The sequence below is a fragment of the Manacus candei genome, unplaced genomic scaffold (assembly GCF_025592945.1).
Source record: "Manacus candei isolate 608988 ecotype Guabito, Panama unplaced genomic scaffold, ASM2559294v1 h1tg000047l, whole genome shotgun sequence".
NCBI classification, from domain to species: Eukaryota; Metazoa; Chordata; class Aves; order Passeriformes; family Pipridae; genus Manacus; species Manacus candei.
The window spans coordinates 10,694,970-10,709,489 of record NW_026138095.1 but is presented as its reverse complement, the minus strand read 5'-3'; the positions used below and the strand labels follow the sequence as shown (position 1 = coordinate 10,709,489).

General features: G+C 62.8%; 1 protein-coding gene across 1 annotated transcript; it reads right to left on the bottom strand.

The window, feature by feature from the left end:
- Positions 1-1,741: 1,741 nt before the first annotated feature.
- Positions 1,742-10,451, bottom strand: LOC127475565 (TBC1 domain family member 24-like). The gene is made up of 7 exons (XM_051797517.1): positions 10,333-10,451; positions 7,625-8,660; positions 7,181-7,339; positions 5,843-5,906; positions 4,773-4,868; positions 3,714-4,002; positions 1,742-3,095 (listed from the first exon to the last, which is right to left on the bottom strand). The coding sequence occupies exons 1-7, from the start codon at positions 10,433-10,435 to the stop codon at positions 2,950-2,952; spliced, it is 1,893 nt and encodes a 630-aa protein (XP_051653477.1). The 5' UTR covers positions 10,436-10,451; the 3' UTR covers positions 1,742-2,949.
- Between the last annotated feature and the right edge of the window lie 4,069 nt (positions 10,452-14,520).

Genomic DNA, 14,520 nt, shown 5'->3' with positions numbered 1-14,520 from the left:
GCTGCTGTTTTTCCCAGATCCTGGCGAGGGCATCACCTCCTCACTGTTGGGAATGTGCGGTGAGGGGCTGGAGGCGCACGGCTTTCCCCATCCTCCGCACCCTGGATGAGGCGCGTTCTGGTGGAAAACAAAGAGATGCCACATTTAAAACCGTGCTTTTCGTCATTTCCAACTTGAAGCCTCCGGAGCCTCGGCAATTCCTGGGAGCTCTTGCACCCTCCTGTCCCCAGCCCCGTGTCATGCTGCCCCTCGGCTGCCGGGGAGGCAGGACGGGGTTGGCACACGGGGACACGGGCAGGGCATCCCGGGGGCTCATCCCAATTCCCACCCCGAGCCGAGGCGTTGCTATCTTTTTATCCCAGTTGGCCAAAATGAAGGGAGCTGGGAGGTTCCCACAAAAGGCTCCCGGCTCATCCAAACTTGGCATTATTTTATACATTTTAACAAACAAGGGGCATCAGTGTTCGCTAGTTGCCGATGACATCGTTGTATTGATTTTTGCTTTTTATTAGTTAGCAAACCCCTGTTTGCCCGGTGTATCCCTCCCTTCCCGAGCGGATCAGCGGCGGGCGCAGCTCTTCCCTCCGCTGGAGCCGGGGTCCACATTTCTCTTGGGACGACCTTCCCTTTTCCTCAAAGCAGAGGATCAGCCGCTGGGGTGCAATCGCTGATTCCTGACTGTGCTGACCAACAGCTCCCAAACAGCTGGGAAGCTGCATTCCGATCCGGGGGGATGGGCTCCAACCCCGGGTTGCTCCGGGACCCCACGGACCCCCGGGAACGGCCCCGGGACACGGGTATGGAACCGAGGGGCGGGGCCTGGGTACGGTGGGCGTGGTCAATGATGGGGGTGGGGTTACGGCTCGAGGAGGCGTGGCCTAGGGTGGAGTGGGCGGTGCCCGGGCTATGGGCGGAGTCGAGGTTAAAGTCGGCGGACTCGGTGTGTGGGCGGGGCCGTGGCTCAAGAGGGCGTGACCGAGGCCGAGGGGGCGGGATCACAACTTAAGAAGGCGGGGCCTGGTTTCGGAGTGGGCGGTGCGTGGTCGGGGACGGGGCCAAGGCCGGAGGGGCGGGGCCTGGCTCAACGACGCGGGCCGGTCCCTCGGGGCCGGTCCCACGGTGGGCCCGGTCGCAGCAGCAGCGCCGTCCATCCGGACGCTGCAGAGGCCAGGACCTGCGCTCCCGCGGCGCTCCGCTGTCCTGCTCTGACCCCGCTCGGCCCGGCCGGGAGCGCGGGGCCCGGCCCATGCAGCGCCCGCCATGTCCGGGCACCGCCCGCCGCCCCTGGCCCCGCCTCCTCCGCCAGGTGCCGCCCTCCCATTGGGCCACGCCCTGAGACGCTGCCATGGCAACCGCCATACGCCCGCCCTCCAAACCTCCCTCCCCTTGTTGCCCCGCCCCTCAGCGCTCATTGGTGCCAGTCACCCCCCAGCGCTGCTCTCATTGGGTGCTCGCCTCGCTGCAGCGCGCGTGGGGGGCGGTGCCTCCCCCTCAGGCCGCCATGAGCTCCCGAGCGGGCTCCTCCTGCCCTTGGGCGCTCCCAGGGCTGGGGCAGCTGCAGCTGCCCTGGGCAACCTGTGCCGGGGCCTCACCACCCTCACAGGGAGCAATTTCTCCCCAGTATTCCATCTAACTCTGCCCTCTGTCAGTTTGAAGCCATTCTCCCTTGCCCTGTCCTTCCAGGCCCTTGTCCAAAGTCCCTCTCCATCTCTCGGAGCCCTTTTAGGCACTGGAAGGGGCTCCAAGGCCTCCCACCTCTGAGCAGAAGCAAAACACCTCTTGGGAAGGGTGAGAGACTCCCATGGGAAACTTTCAGCTGGACAAAAAGTCCAGTATGTGATCATGGAAATAAAATACATTGAGGATGGCCTGGCAGAGCTTTTTAATTGAAGGGAAAGAGCAATTCTGCAGAGTTCTTTGATTTGGGCTCTGTGGTTGAAAGTCAGGCATGGGGGTTGTGTCTCACCCCCCCTCTTCACTGGCCCTGGATACCCATGGAAGCTACAAGTCATTCCCAGTATGCCATGTGCCCAGCACTGTGTGAGCTCCTGCCATGCCCTGCTCCTGCTCCGAGTGGCTGCAGAGCTGGAGCACGTGTAAGGCAAACCCCCAAGTGTAAAGTGTGTTTGGGTGTGGGAGAGGTTCTCCTCCTGCAGCCACAGTGCTCTCCATGGTCTCCTGCCCTCCTGAGGGTCACATGTTCACATTCCATGGCTCATCCCTGTGGTCCTGACCCGGCAGTCAGGGCACGTTGGTGGAGGCTCATCTGTGTTCAGCACCCGCAGTCCCATGTCAGCCCTGGGCAAAGGGCTCTGCCCGAAATGTGGGTTCACACCTGGGGCCTTGCTGCAAACCCCAGGCAGGACTTTGCTAATCACCGACCAGCACTTCCAGCCGTGGACAAGAGTCTCTGCTCCAGGCTGATGGGTCCCAGGGAGTCCTGGTAACCCGTGGAGGCTACAGAACTCTGTGTGTGGCTTGAAGGGTTGTGCTGAGCTTGGGGCCATGGGGAAGTGGGGCTGAGAGTGGTTCTGGTGAGCTTTGGACCTCAGTGTTGGGTTTTTCCTGGGCTCAAAATTCCTACAAAACCTGCCCATGCTGTGGTGCCACTGGTTTGCTGAGCCCCAAGCTGCAAACAGGCCAGGGAGTTGTGAGAAACACCAGACTGGCTGCCCTCCCCTCCAGCTCCCTAAACGGGGCCAGCCTGGGTGGAGCAGGCTGGGTCTAAACTGCAGAAGGGACCCTGAGTGTCCCCAAAGGCAGCACCCGCGGTGCCGTTCCTGGCCCTGCTTTGCCCTCTCTCCACAGCACCGCGGTGGCTGATGGTGGAGGGGGGATGGAGAGTGGAGCTGCAGCAGAGACGGCCCCAGGCCGGCCGGGGGTGCCCGGCACGGGGAGGGGTCCCCGTGTCCGTGGGCAGCACACGAGGGGCTCCGTCCCCCACGGGACCTACGCGCTCTGGAAGCCCCACACTTCCAGGAGCTGCACCTTGAAGTCCTCCTGGCAGAGCGGGGGGTTGTCGAAGGTCTCGCAGTGCTCCGTGTGCCCCCAGAGCAGGTCGGCGTCGAGGGACAGGGCTTGGCCTCCCCCTCCACCTGCAAGAGCGAGCGCCGGCTCAGGGCTGAGCTCCCGCCTCGGGCGGCTCCGGCCCGGCCCGGGAGGGCTCAGGGCTGCGCCCACCCCTCGGCTCTCTGTCCCCGGGCTTGTCCTGACCCTGCTCCCGGGGCTGCCAGGGGGCACAGGCTGGCAGTGCTGCAGGGGTTTCTGACACCCCAGCACGGGGGGCACAAAGATCCCACTCCCAGCCCGAGCCTGACCCCGTGTCTGCTCCGGTGGCCGTGCCCGGCCCCTCCTCGGGCTGATCCCCTCCCACGGCTCCTCCATCCCACCCACAGTGGAGGGAAGGGCTGGGGAAGGACACACCAGCCCCAGGGGCACGAACCTCTCCCCTGGTTTGGGCTGTGCTGCTCCCCCTCGGGGCTCTCGGAAGGAGCACCCGGCCCTCGTGCAGCTCGGCACTGTCCTAACTTGAGGAAGAGGGGCTGCCTTCACCTGCCCTTCACCTGCCCTGCCTTTAGACTGACACCCCCGACAGGAGGTGTTTGCCCCGGGCAGGTTTTAACCTGGAGTTACAAAGGGCCCTTTTCAGCCGGAGCAGTGGCGGGAGGTCGGAGCCCACCCCCGGGGGCCCCGATGGGTAATTAATTAATTACCGATAACGATCCCTTCCCGTGAGCCGGACATGAACATGGAGGCTGTTTTGGAAGGCAGGAGGAAATGCCTGACGGCCAGGAACGGGGACAGGCGGCCTTTCCTGTGCGGCGTGGGCACGGCGAGGCGGCTGGGGCTGGAGCTGGGGCTGGAGCTGGGGCTGCCCGGGCAGGAGCCGGGCCGGGAGTCGGGACAGGGGGAAGGCGAGCGCTGGCGGGAGCGCGGCACAGCCTTGGCCAGCTCCGGCTGCTTGATGAACACCCACTCGTACCTCTCTGCCTCGGGGCGCACCTGGAGAGCAGGACACACGTGGGGACAGAGCCCTGGCCTGTGGGACACTTGTCACTGCTGGGGGAAGATGGGGCTGCCCGGCCAGGGTGGGCAGGGCACAAATCATACAATCATGGAATAGCTGGGGCTGAAGGACCTTTAAAGGCCAGCTAGTCCCTGCCATGAGCAGGGACATCTCCAGCCAGGTCAGGTTGCTCAGATTCAGTGCTGTAGCCAAGGCCAGATCTGGAGTTAGGAAGGGACAGGGCATCCTGGTAGTGCCAGGGCTGCCCTGGGGGAGGGTGTGGCTGAGAAGTTGGTTTTGGTTTTGCCAGGTGCTGCCAGAGATGGGCAAACCTGCACTGCCCACACTGCCAGGTGGATGCTGGGTGGATGCCAGTGGGATATCGGATGGATGCTGCACTTTGTCCCTGGGATCTCTTGGTCCAGCTCAGCCTGTTCCCTCTTCAGGGGTGCCAGGGCTGATTTGGGAATGCCCCATCCAGGAGCTGCCCTGAGCAAACTGGGCAGAAACCTGCCCTGCTGCCATGCCAGGAGGGGCTCCCAGACCCACACGGGGGTATCACACGTTCCTGGGGGGCTCAGGGCAGCCCCAGCTCACCCAGGGCAGGAGCTGAGTCTCCCTTTGCTCTGATCCAGCACAGCAATTCCTGCCAGAGCTCAGGGCAGTGCTGGGGCCGTGGGGAGGAAGCACCTCGGGGCTCACTGTGCCCTGAGGGGTCAAGGAAACAGCAATGAAGGGCCAAAGCCAGAAATAAACCATGACTTACAGTGAACACAAAGCACTCCCCTGTCCCAAAAAAGGCCGATGTTGCCCCGCTCTTCTTCCTTTCACTCCAGTCAGAGGAGAGAAACGCCCCACACACCTTGGGAGAGAGCAGAGGGATCAGTGGGAGATCAGGACCAGAGCCAGCCCCTGGAGCACTGGCAATGGCCCGTGGGGGCAGCAGGGCAGGGGCTCTGCTCAGTCCTGGGGGAGTCAGGGAGCCAAATTCTGCTGTGCCAGCTGAGTCCTGCACTGACAATCACTGGTGCTCTGGCCGTGAGTCCACTCGGCTTCTGTGCCCAAGGCTGACCCTGGTGTGGATGTCCTTGACCTGACCATGGCTGGAAGGGACCTACCGAGGGCTGGAACTCGTGCCTGTCCTTGGCACAGCCAAGGAATAACATCAGCTAAAATGTGTAGGAAACCAAGTTTTACAGGTCACCTGCACCTGCCCTGGGGGTGGCAGGTGTTTATCTCCACACCACACTGAAGTGTCAGGCTGGGCACATCAGCACTGGTGGGTCAGTAAATCTTTGGGAGGCCTGAACAATTCACAGAACTTGCCTCTGCTGTTGGATGAGAGTGGAGAGAGAAAATACAGGTTTCTGAGCCCCTGTCAGAGCCCCTGGAAGGGCCCTGGCTCAGGGGGCTTTGCAGTTATTTCACAGCTTCCAGCAGAAACTGTCCTTGTTTCTCCTCCATTTCCCTTGTGTGGCTGCTCCTGCAATCAGTGGCAGAACCTTGCATTTAGTGCTTTGAAAGCAAGTCCTGGCTCAGACAAAGCATCTGCTGACTTGAGGGAAGTCTGCTCAGCAAGGATTCATGACTTGTGTTTGCAATAAGAGTATCACTCGTGGCCCCTCTTCCTCTCACCAACTCCTCCTGTTTCCTGCAGCATCCCCTGTCTGAGGGGTGTCTTGGTGGCTGGAGGTGCAGTTTGTTCTCTCCTGGGAGATGGAACAGACCCCGGGGCAGGGCAGGAGAGGGACCACACAGACCCGTGGCTGCTCCAAGAACTGCCAGTGGGGTCAACCCCCCTGTCCCCTTCCCCACCTCTGCTTGGGAAACACTCACCTCCCCCTCGGTGGTTTTGATGAGCAGCACGGTCGGTTCGTAGCCCTCACAGCACGTGTAAAACCTGCACAGATGGACAAGGGGGTCGGGCTGGGGGCTCTCAGACCCCAGAGCAGTGAGCCCAGCGTGTGGCCAGCACAGGGCTGGGAAGGAGAGAGGAAGGGAGTGATGGCTCTTCTCATCTGTCTCAAGGGAGCTCGTGGAAGGACATGGCAGAAACTCAGAGTCACAAAGCTTGAGCATCTCCAGGGTTTGTGCAGGGCAGAGGGAGTTGCCTTATGGGACTTCTCAAGTCATCACCTTTGTTTGGTGAAGCTCAGACAAACCCAAACCCTCAACCCTCCCACCCTACCCTCAGACACCAGGCTGGGGGGGATGTTTGGGGGGGAGTTTACACAACGAGCTCACTTTTAATCTGGATGTGTTTCACAGTCCAGGCTCTGCACCCTGTGCTGCCTTGGAAAGGTCAGGGCTGTGCTTCCTGGGGCTGCACCACTGCCATGGGACACCCACTCACCTCTCAGGGGCTGGGGGAGCTCGGGGTGCTGACTGAGGTGCCCATCACACCCCCCTTTAAACACTGCCCTGAGAACGGGGGGTAATGGGCAGCACCCAGTCCTGGACATCCCAGTGATCCCAGTGCCCTTCCCGCTCCGCCCTGAGCTGCATCCCAGGAGAGAAACACCCCAGCACTGAGTGATGTGGGGATGTCCCTGCTTCCCACACACCCTGCACTCCACAGCCAGGGTGTCACTGGGGCCTGGGCTCTCTCCTGCTCTGACACATCTTGCTATTGCAATTTTGGGCATTGGCCTTGACACCTGGGCTCTTTCAACTGGAGTTTGGTGCCTGCCCCCAGCAGGATGTTCCCACATGCCCCTGCCCTGAGCTCGGCACCTCTCACTGTCAGGGGCACCTACAGAGGACAGGGTTGGGTTTCCTGCCTGTTTTGAGCCACAGCACTGACTGCAGTGCCCAGCAGCCCCTGTGTCCCATCCCTGGGAGGGAGCTGGAGCCCTGGGGAGGGTGTGCTGGCTGGACCTGGCTGCTCACAGCATGGCCAGTGTGGCACATGGGACGTCCCCTGCACTGCACATCCCCAGGGCTCCGTGTTCCCCAGTTGCTGATCACCATCTGAGCGAGCCTCAGCCCTCTCCCCTGAGTCAGCACCGGCCCAGATCACACTCAGGGTCTTGAACTGAGCCCTGGACAGTCCCCAGCAGACCCCCCATGTGCCCTGGGGACACTCTGTGTTGCTCCTTTCTACACCACCAACCCCTGCCCAGTTTTCACCCCACACATCCGACCCGCCCGGCCCCTGGGCAGGGGCTGCTTTACCTCTGCAGGCTGCACCCGTCCTGGGAGGTGGAGAAGAGCAGCAGGGGGGGGAAGAGGGAGAAGCGCTCGGGGATCCAGGACCAGACGAGGCGCATCTCCTGAGTGGTGACGATGCTGGAGCTGAAGTTCTGCATGTCCACGGCCAGGTGGAAGGGCTGCCTGCACGGGGAGAGGGACATTGTGCCGAGCTCTGGGGCCCGTCTGCTTTTTGGGGTGCAGCCCCCAGGCATCAGGTTTTGTCCTGCTTTTTGCACCGTGAGCTTTCTGCCACCACCACCAGCTCTGGCTGTCCCGTGTCTCCCAACAGGGTCCCCCGAGGGGCTGGGAGCCCCCAGCACAGCCAAAGCTACGAGGGGTCCCTGAAGCTCCCCCCGTGTGTCTCCACAGTAGCTCACATTCTGTCTGCTCAGCCCCACGGGCTGGCAAGGGGAGAGGTCTCCTTACCTGCTCTGCACCATGGTTATGCCCCTCTCCATTAACGCCTTCCTGTTGGCCATCTGGAGGAGCCAGATTTCCTTGCGGGAGAACAGCCGGATGCCAAAGGCTCTCTCCAGGAGTTTGTCGACAGTCACGTGCTCGGCAATGTTCTGCACGAAAGCCTGCAGGTCTGCCTTGATGTCAGTGCCCTCCGGCTCGGCCGAGCTCCCCGAGAGCCTGAACTGCTTCAGCAGGGCCAGGGCGATGCGGTACAGGACCTTCTGCCCCTCCAGCAGGAACACGTCCAGCACACGGATGGCGTAAGCGAAGGGCAGGTCGTGGAAGAGCCACGACAACCACTCCGAGTAGACCTCAAAGATGTTCTCGGAGGCGCTGGCTATGAGTTTGTGAGCTGCTGGGCAGTGCTTGTTGGCCAGGTCCCCAAATGTCATGCAGGAGGCCTGGTGGGCCAGGAAGGACTGGTCGATGTAGCTGGTGTGGGGAGCGTTGCTGGCGAGGAGGCGAGAGATGCTCTCGAAGCACTGAGCTTCGTCCTCGCTGTAGTGCAGCAGCAGAGCCACCAGGGAGGGCAGGATCGGGCTGTAGGTTATGTCAGGGAAGAGGTTGCCAACACAGATGAGGATCTTCCTCAGGGCAGTGACCCCTTCCGGGTTGAGGCAGTAGGTGGGCATGGGGCATCCCTCCAGGAACTCTGGCAGAGGGTGGGAGCTCCCGCCGGGCTTCCCGAAGAGCCGGCTCGCCACGTCCCTGTAGACGAGAGCGTCGGGGGTGATGAGCCGGCAGGAGACCTGCTGGATGAGCTGGTGGTAGAGCCGAGCCCTGAGGGCGTGGCTGGTGGCCCAGCAGCCTTCCCTCGCCAGCTTCTTCAGCTCCTTCTGGGGCTTGCTCAGGATGTCCCGGGGGATCTGTGCCGGCCGCTGCGGGTCCGGCATCCTGTCCCAGTCCACGAACTGTCCACAGCCCGGGCAGGAGGAGGCGTCGGTGTCCCAGCTGTCAGCCTCGGATGTGACCACGATGGTGACTGGAGATGAGCCAAACTCCTCTGTAGGACAAAGACCTTTTATTCAACACTCTCCACCGCCCCAGCCAACAGCGTTTCACCCTGGCTGAGGGTGCTCTGAAGTCTTACAGCCACGTCCTGTATTTCTTTATTGTCCCTTGCAAGGGGAAGGTTTTCAGCCTTTGCCTGGCTGGAGCTGCTTGCTTTGCCCTCTCCTGCTCCCCTTGGCTCAGGACCCTGGGGAAGCTCAGGGCCAGGTCCCAGCTGGGTGTCAGGGCTGCTTCTCCCACCGTGAGGGGCTTTGTACCCCCCAAAAAGCTCCTGACTTCCCAGCCTGTGACCTGCTGAGAGGGAGGTGCAGAGAGCAGGGACACAGTCCCTGCCCCCCGGGACATGTCACACCACTGAGGAGGATGAGCAGCTCAGTCCCAGCCCAGCTCTGCAGGGGCGAGGAGGGACCTCACGGGCAGCAGGGCCCAAGTGATGCTGAGGCCGAGAGGGACCATCGGCATCGTGTCCCCTCCCAAGGACAGCGCGGGGCAGGAGGGTCCTGTCCGGGTCGGGCAGCCCAGGACGAGGCTGCTCCGAGCCCAGGCAGAGGGGGCAAAGCCGCCCTCGGGTGTTTGCCCTCCTCTTGCTGCCTCCTGCCAAAGCCTCCCGACCCCTCCAGCCACTCGGGAGCCGGAGAGAAGGGGAGAGAAGGTGCTGCAGCTCGAGGGGCTCGCCGGGGGTGCGGGGCTGCTCTAGGGGTGCAGAGGGTCCCTGTGCCCCGTGTGCCCCCAGGCACCTGGAGAGACCCCGGCCGGGGACCGCCCGCAGGGACTGGTGAGCACCTGAGGAGCCCCTCGGGGACAGAAGGTCCCCATCGCGGGAGGCTCCCGCACACAGCACAGGGGCAGGGCTCGGGCAGCCGCCAGCCCCGCTCCGGGAAGAGCAGAGCCTGAGCTCCTCCTAGAGAGACGGGAGCGGCATTTCCCCGGGGCTGCAGGACAGCTCGGCTCCAAACCCTGCCCAGGAGACGGGAGCTGTCCCCGCCTGGGTGAGCTCTGCTGGGCAGGGATTCATTGGCAGGGATAAAGTCAATTCACACACGTTAATTCTCGGGTGTATCTATCTCGGATGTGCTCTGGTGCCTGGGGAGTCAAGGATGGATTCGCACCGAGCCAAACCTCTGTCCCGAGGGGACACGGGGGACAGCACGGGGTGGCACATCGAGAGTCCTGACGCCTGGGCTGGGTCCGGCTCTGGCTCTTGCTCTCCAGCTCAGTTTGGCCCCTGTTCGAGGTCAGGAGGACCAGCAGATCAGGTTCAGTGCTGGGTCAGGGAAGGGGCAGCAGTTTGCTGCGGTGGCTGCTCATCCTGACTCCCTGCCCTGGACACAGCCCGACCCCGAGCCCAATCCCGCAGGCTCCTGGCCATAGAAACCAGGCTGAAACAACACCGGGGCTGAAGCAGGGGCTGTTTGACCCGATGTCCCCAAATTCACCTCTTCCTGCCAGCCGAGTGCTGCCCTGCCCGGAGCCCTGAGGAGCATCACCCCGAGCCCACCCTGTCCCCGGTGCGGGCTGGTGGCTCCAGCTCTGCCCGCCCCGGGACAAGCGCTGGGATTGGGGCAGGAACTGTGGCTCTGCTCCGGCCCCTCTGCTCTGCTCCGGCCCCTGTCCCTGCTCTGCTGGACGTGTCCCCGGCCCGAGCGGGGCCGTCCCGCACTCACCTCGCCCCGTGCCCGTGTCCTCGCCCCCGTCCCGCTCGGCCCCGGGGAAGCCCCCGGCCGCCCCCCCGGGGGAGCCGGGCAGGCTGAGCCCCACCTGCAGCATCGCCCGGGTGCGGCCACCGCTGGCGGGTCCCCTTTGTCCCCGTCACCTGCCCTGACTTATAAGGCGAGGGCACAGGGGGTTTATTTGGAGTAAACAGAGCGAGGGGTGGAGCAGCTCCCGCGCCCGCGTCGCCCCTTCCTGCCCTAAATCTGCACCGAGGCCGGGCGGGGGTGGAAACACCCCGTGGAACGAGATACCATCAAAGAGCAACGCGGCCATTAAACCGAATCCTTTGTTTTTCCCAAGGATGACCTTCATTTTCCCGCTCTGGGGTTCAGGGGCAGGAGGGGCCGCGGGGCTGAGGAGGGGCCGGGGCTGCGGCCGCCGCCCGTCCTTGAACGAGGGAAACACAGAGCGTGGGTTTGGAGCCGCTTCCCGCTGGATGGTGCCGGGGGAGCCGGGAAGAGCGGCACGTGAGCAGCGAGTGCCGGGAGCCGGTGACAAGGAGGGATCGGGGCCACGAGGAGCCAGTGCCGCCCTTGGGACGCTCCTCGGGGCTCTGCCGGCCGTGTGTGCGGGGCGGCTTCAGCACCGGCCGCCAAAACCCCCAGGGAAATTGGGGGCGATGTGCCCGTGCCCCCCACAGCCCCCCGCCCCTGCCCCCCGCCCGGCGGGAGCACAGACCGCGACTGCTGCAGGCACGGCTGTGGGGCTGCAGCCTTTCCACCTGCCCCCGGGAAATGGTTGGTATCGATTGACTTTTAGCCTCAAAACGCGTTGCAGAGCTACAAACCGTACATCGTGTTCACAGTTGAAGGAAAAGTCCCCTCCAACAGCTGGGAGATGCTCCCAGCACATCACCCCGATCCAGCATTGCTGCTGGAGAACTCACAGCTCAGGCTGCACTTCCTGTACATTTTTACAGGCACCTTAACATTTTAAAAGATTTTTATTTCCCTTTAAAAACTTGATATTTTCTGTTGTGGTAAGAGCAGCTGCAGGTTGTTCCTGCTCTGCCTCCCTGCCTGCACGTCCGTCTCCACCTGCAGCACATCCCTGAGCATCCACCGGCACCGGGGGTCTCGGGGCATCTCCTAAGCAAGTGCAGCCCCTCTGCAGCCCCTCTCCTTTCTGGATGAAGCACCTTCTCCACCGTGTGCCACAATCTGTTGGGAGCAGCACGGCTGTCCCGTCATCCCTCTCCTCCCTTTGCCCCTGATGAGCCTGGAGCCCGAGGGGGTGGGGGCGAGGGGCTGTGTCAGCAAAGGGCCCCCCGAGGGCTGTGCTGGGTGGGAGGGAGCCAAGGGGGTCTCCCAGTGGGAGGCTCCCAGTCTGCACCCAGAGCGTGCCTGGGCACCCAGTGGGCAGCTCTGGCTGCACCCAAAGGGGCAGGTGGTGGCCCCCAGCCCTGCTCCTGGGGGTCCCGGGGGTCCCCACACCACATCCTCCTCTGCTTCCCGGTGCCGAGGGATCGTTCACTGTCTCTCCAACTCAAACCCTTTTTACGTATTCTCTCTCCAAATCAAACCCCTTTGCCCAGGCTCGTGGGTCCTGCTGCCTTTCCCTGGACCTTGTTGGCCTTCTCCTCATGTGCCTTTTCCAGGACAGCGGATGCCTCTCCCTGCCAGCCCGACCCAGCTCTGAAACCTCCGGCAGCGCCGCCGCCCTCCTGCTCCCGGCAGCCGCTCCGGAGGTGGGAGGTGGAAGTGAATTAGGGACAGGGCGAAACGAAACATCACTTCATGCGTTTTTAATGGTGAAAAAATTAAATATGTAGAGGCCGTGTGGCTCCAGCGGAGCAGCGCAGTCGAAGGCCATGAATGTTTGATGCCCAGAGCTGCGGGAGCAGCCGGATGTGGGAAGAGCTGTGACAGGGAGATGGAGCCCACCCCGGGGGGCTGCCAGGGCCAGCGGGGAGCGCAGAGCCCGGGGCACTGCCGGCACCTGGGTCCTCCCGAACGCAGCGATCTCAGCCCCGCAACGGCAGGAGTGGGACGCGTGTCCCTGCTCCCCACCCCAGCACGTCCCCAGCCCTGCCCAGGGAACTGAGTTGGTGCCTGGGGGTGCTCAGCACCCCCCAAACCCACCCCGGGGCAGCTTTGCTCGGTGGGGCTGGTCCCCAGGGCATGGGGGCTCCTCTGGCTTCGTGTTCAACACTCGCCCCAGGGGCTTTGCTGTGGGGTCGGGCACTCGCTGGGAGCACAGCAGGGTCACAGCCCCAGGAATGTGGGAACACAGCGGGGTCACAGCCCCCAGGAATGTGGGAGCACAGTGGGGTCACAGCCCCAGGAATGTGGGAGCACAGTGGGGTCACAGCCCCCAGGAATGTGGGAGCACAGCAGGGTCACAGCCCCCCAGGAATGTGGGAGCACAGCAAGGTCACAGCCCCCCAGGAATGTGGGAGTGCAGCGGGGTCACAGCCCCCAGGAATGTGGGAACACAGTGGGGTCACAGCCCCCAGGAATGTGGGAGCACAGTGGGGTCACAGCCCCCAGGAATGTGGGAGCACAGCGGGGTCACAGCCCCCAGGAATGTGGGAGCACAGCGGGGTCACAGCCCCCCGGGAACGTGCTGATGAGGATGCACTTGTTATCATTATTGTTATCAGTATCGTCATTATCGTTATCTATATTGTCATTGTCGTTATCAATATCGTTGTCATTGCAGCAGCAGCCCCGTGTCACGAGGACAATAAAGCCTCTCTGTCAGCATCTCGTGACTGCTCCTCAGGCACCCGGGCCCAGGTTTGTGCCTGCATTGATTTGCGTCACCAATCACACCCAGAAACAAAGAGGAGAGGCCAAATCCTGGAGGATCGGGGTGGGAAGGGCTCCTTGGGCTTGGACAGAGGCTGCTGTGGGAGTGATGGGCTGTGCCCGCTGCCAGGTGACTGCAGGGCCCTTGGCAGCCACAACAGGGCCTGTGCCAACACCAGCAGTGTCAGTGGGGACCAGGGGATGGGGATGAGGGGGACAGGGACATCAGCACGGGCAGGGCAGGGCAGGGACTGTCATCAGGAGATGGGCAGGGAAAGGGGATGGAGCTGAGGATCTGGAGAAGGGAACTGGCAGCTGCCTCAAGGGAAGGAAAGGCCTGAGCCAGGGATGAGAGGCCTCTGGAGCCCGTGGGGCTGCTCTGCCTGAGGGACAGCCCCGGCCTTGGGCACTGCAGGTGACACTGTGGGGGGTTAAAGTGACCCTCGAGCATCAGGAGCTGCCACCCAAGGTCAGAACGGGATAGGGTGACCCACTGCTTGGCACTGGGGAGGAAGGGAGGGTGAGATGTGAGGAGGAAGGGGAAAGAGAGAAAGGAGAAAGTGAGGAAGGGAAGAGAGAGAAAGGAGGGAGGCAGCAGGAGGAGGAGGGATGGAAGGAGCAGGAAGGAGGGTGTGTGCTGCAGAGGTGCCAACCAGGGCAGGCAGCCCTTGGGAAGATGCAGCACTGGGATACTTCCCACGCAGTGCTGGACGGTGGATGGCGGGGATCAGGTGCCAGGAGTGACCCCGCTGGGGAGAGACAGCGGGAGGGGCTGGGCAGGGAGGGATAGACATGGCTGGGAACATCTGCACCCTGTACCACACAGATCTGCACCTGTACTGGGCACATCTGCACCTCTGTACCTGCACTCCGAATTTCTGCCCCTCTAAACCCTGATCTTCTGCACCTCTAAACCATGCACCTCTGCACCCACACCCCACACATCTGTGCCTCCCCACCGAGCCCCTCTGCACCTTGTACTGCACAACCAGCACCGCTGCACCCTCGGGCTCTGCACCGGGCACCCCATTCCCGTTCCCCGCAGCCCTGCACCTCTCACTCCTGTACCCCCGTATCCCTTTATCGCCATATCCCTCTGTACCCCTTTATCCCTGTTTCCCTGTACCCCTGCACCCCCATACACCTATATCCCTGTATTCCTTTATCCCTGTATCCCTATATCCCTGTTCCCCCGTACCCCTATATCCCCAGCCCCCTGTCCCCTATATCCCCGTATTCCTCTCCCCCTGTCCCCTATATCCCGTACCCCCGTACCCCATATCCCTGTTCCCCTATATCCCCGTACCCCATATCCCTGTTCCCCTATGTCCCAGTACCCTACATCCCTGTTCCCCTATATCCCCGTACCCCATATCCCGTACCCCCGTA

Coding starts and splice junctions, on each gene's coding strand:
- LOC127475565 (XM_051797517.1), bottom strand. CDS start 10,435: ATGCTGCAGGTGGGGCTCAGCCTGCCCGGCTCCCCCGGGGGGGCGGCC. Junction 5,907..7,180: donor GACGGGTGCAGCCTGCAGAG/GTAAAGCAGCCC, acceptor CCATCTGTGCAG/GTTTTACACGTGCTGTGAGG. Junction 4,003..4,772: donor GGGAGTGCTTTGTGTTCACT/GTAAGTCATGGT, acceptor CCTGCTCTCCAG/GTGCGCCCCGAGGCAGAGAG.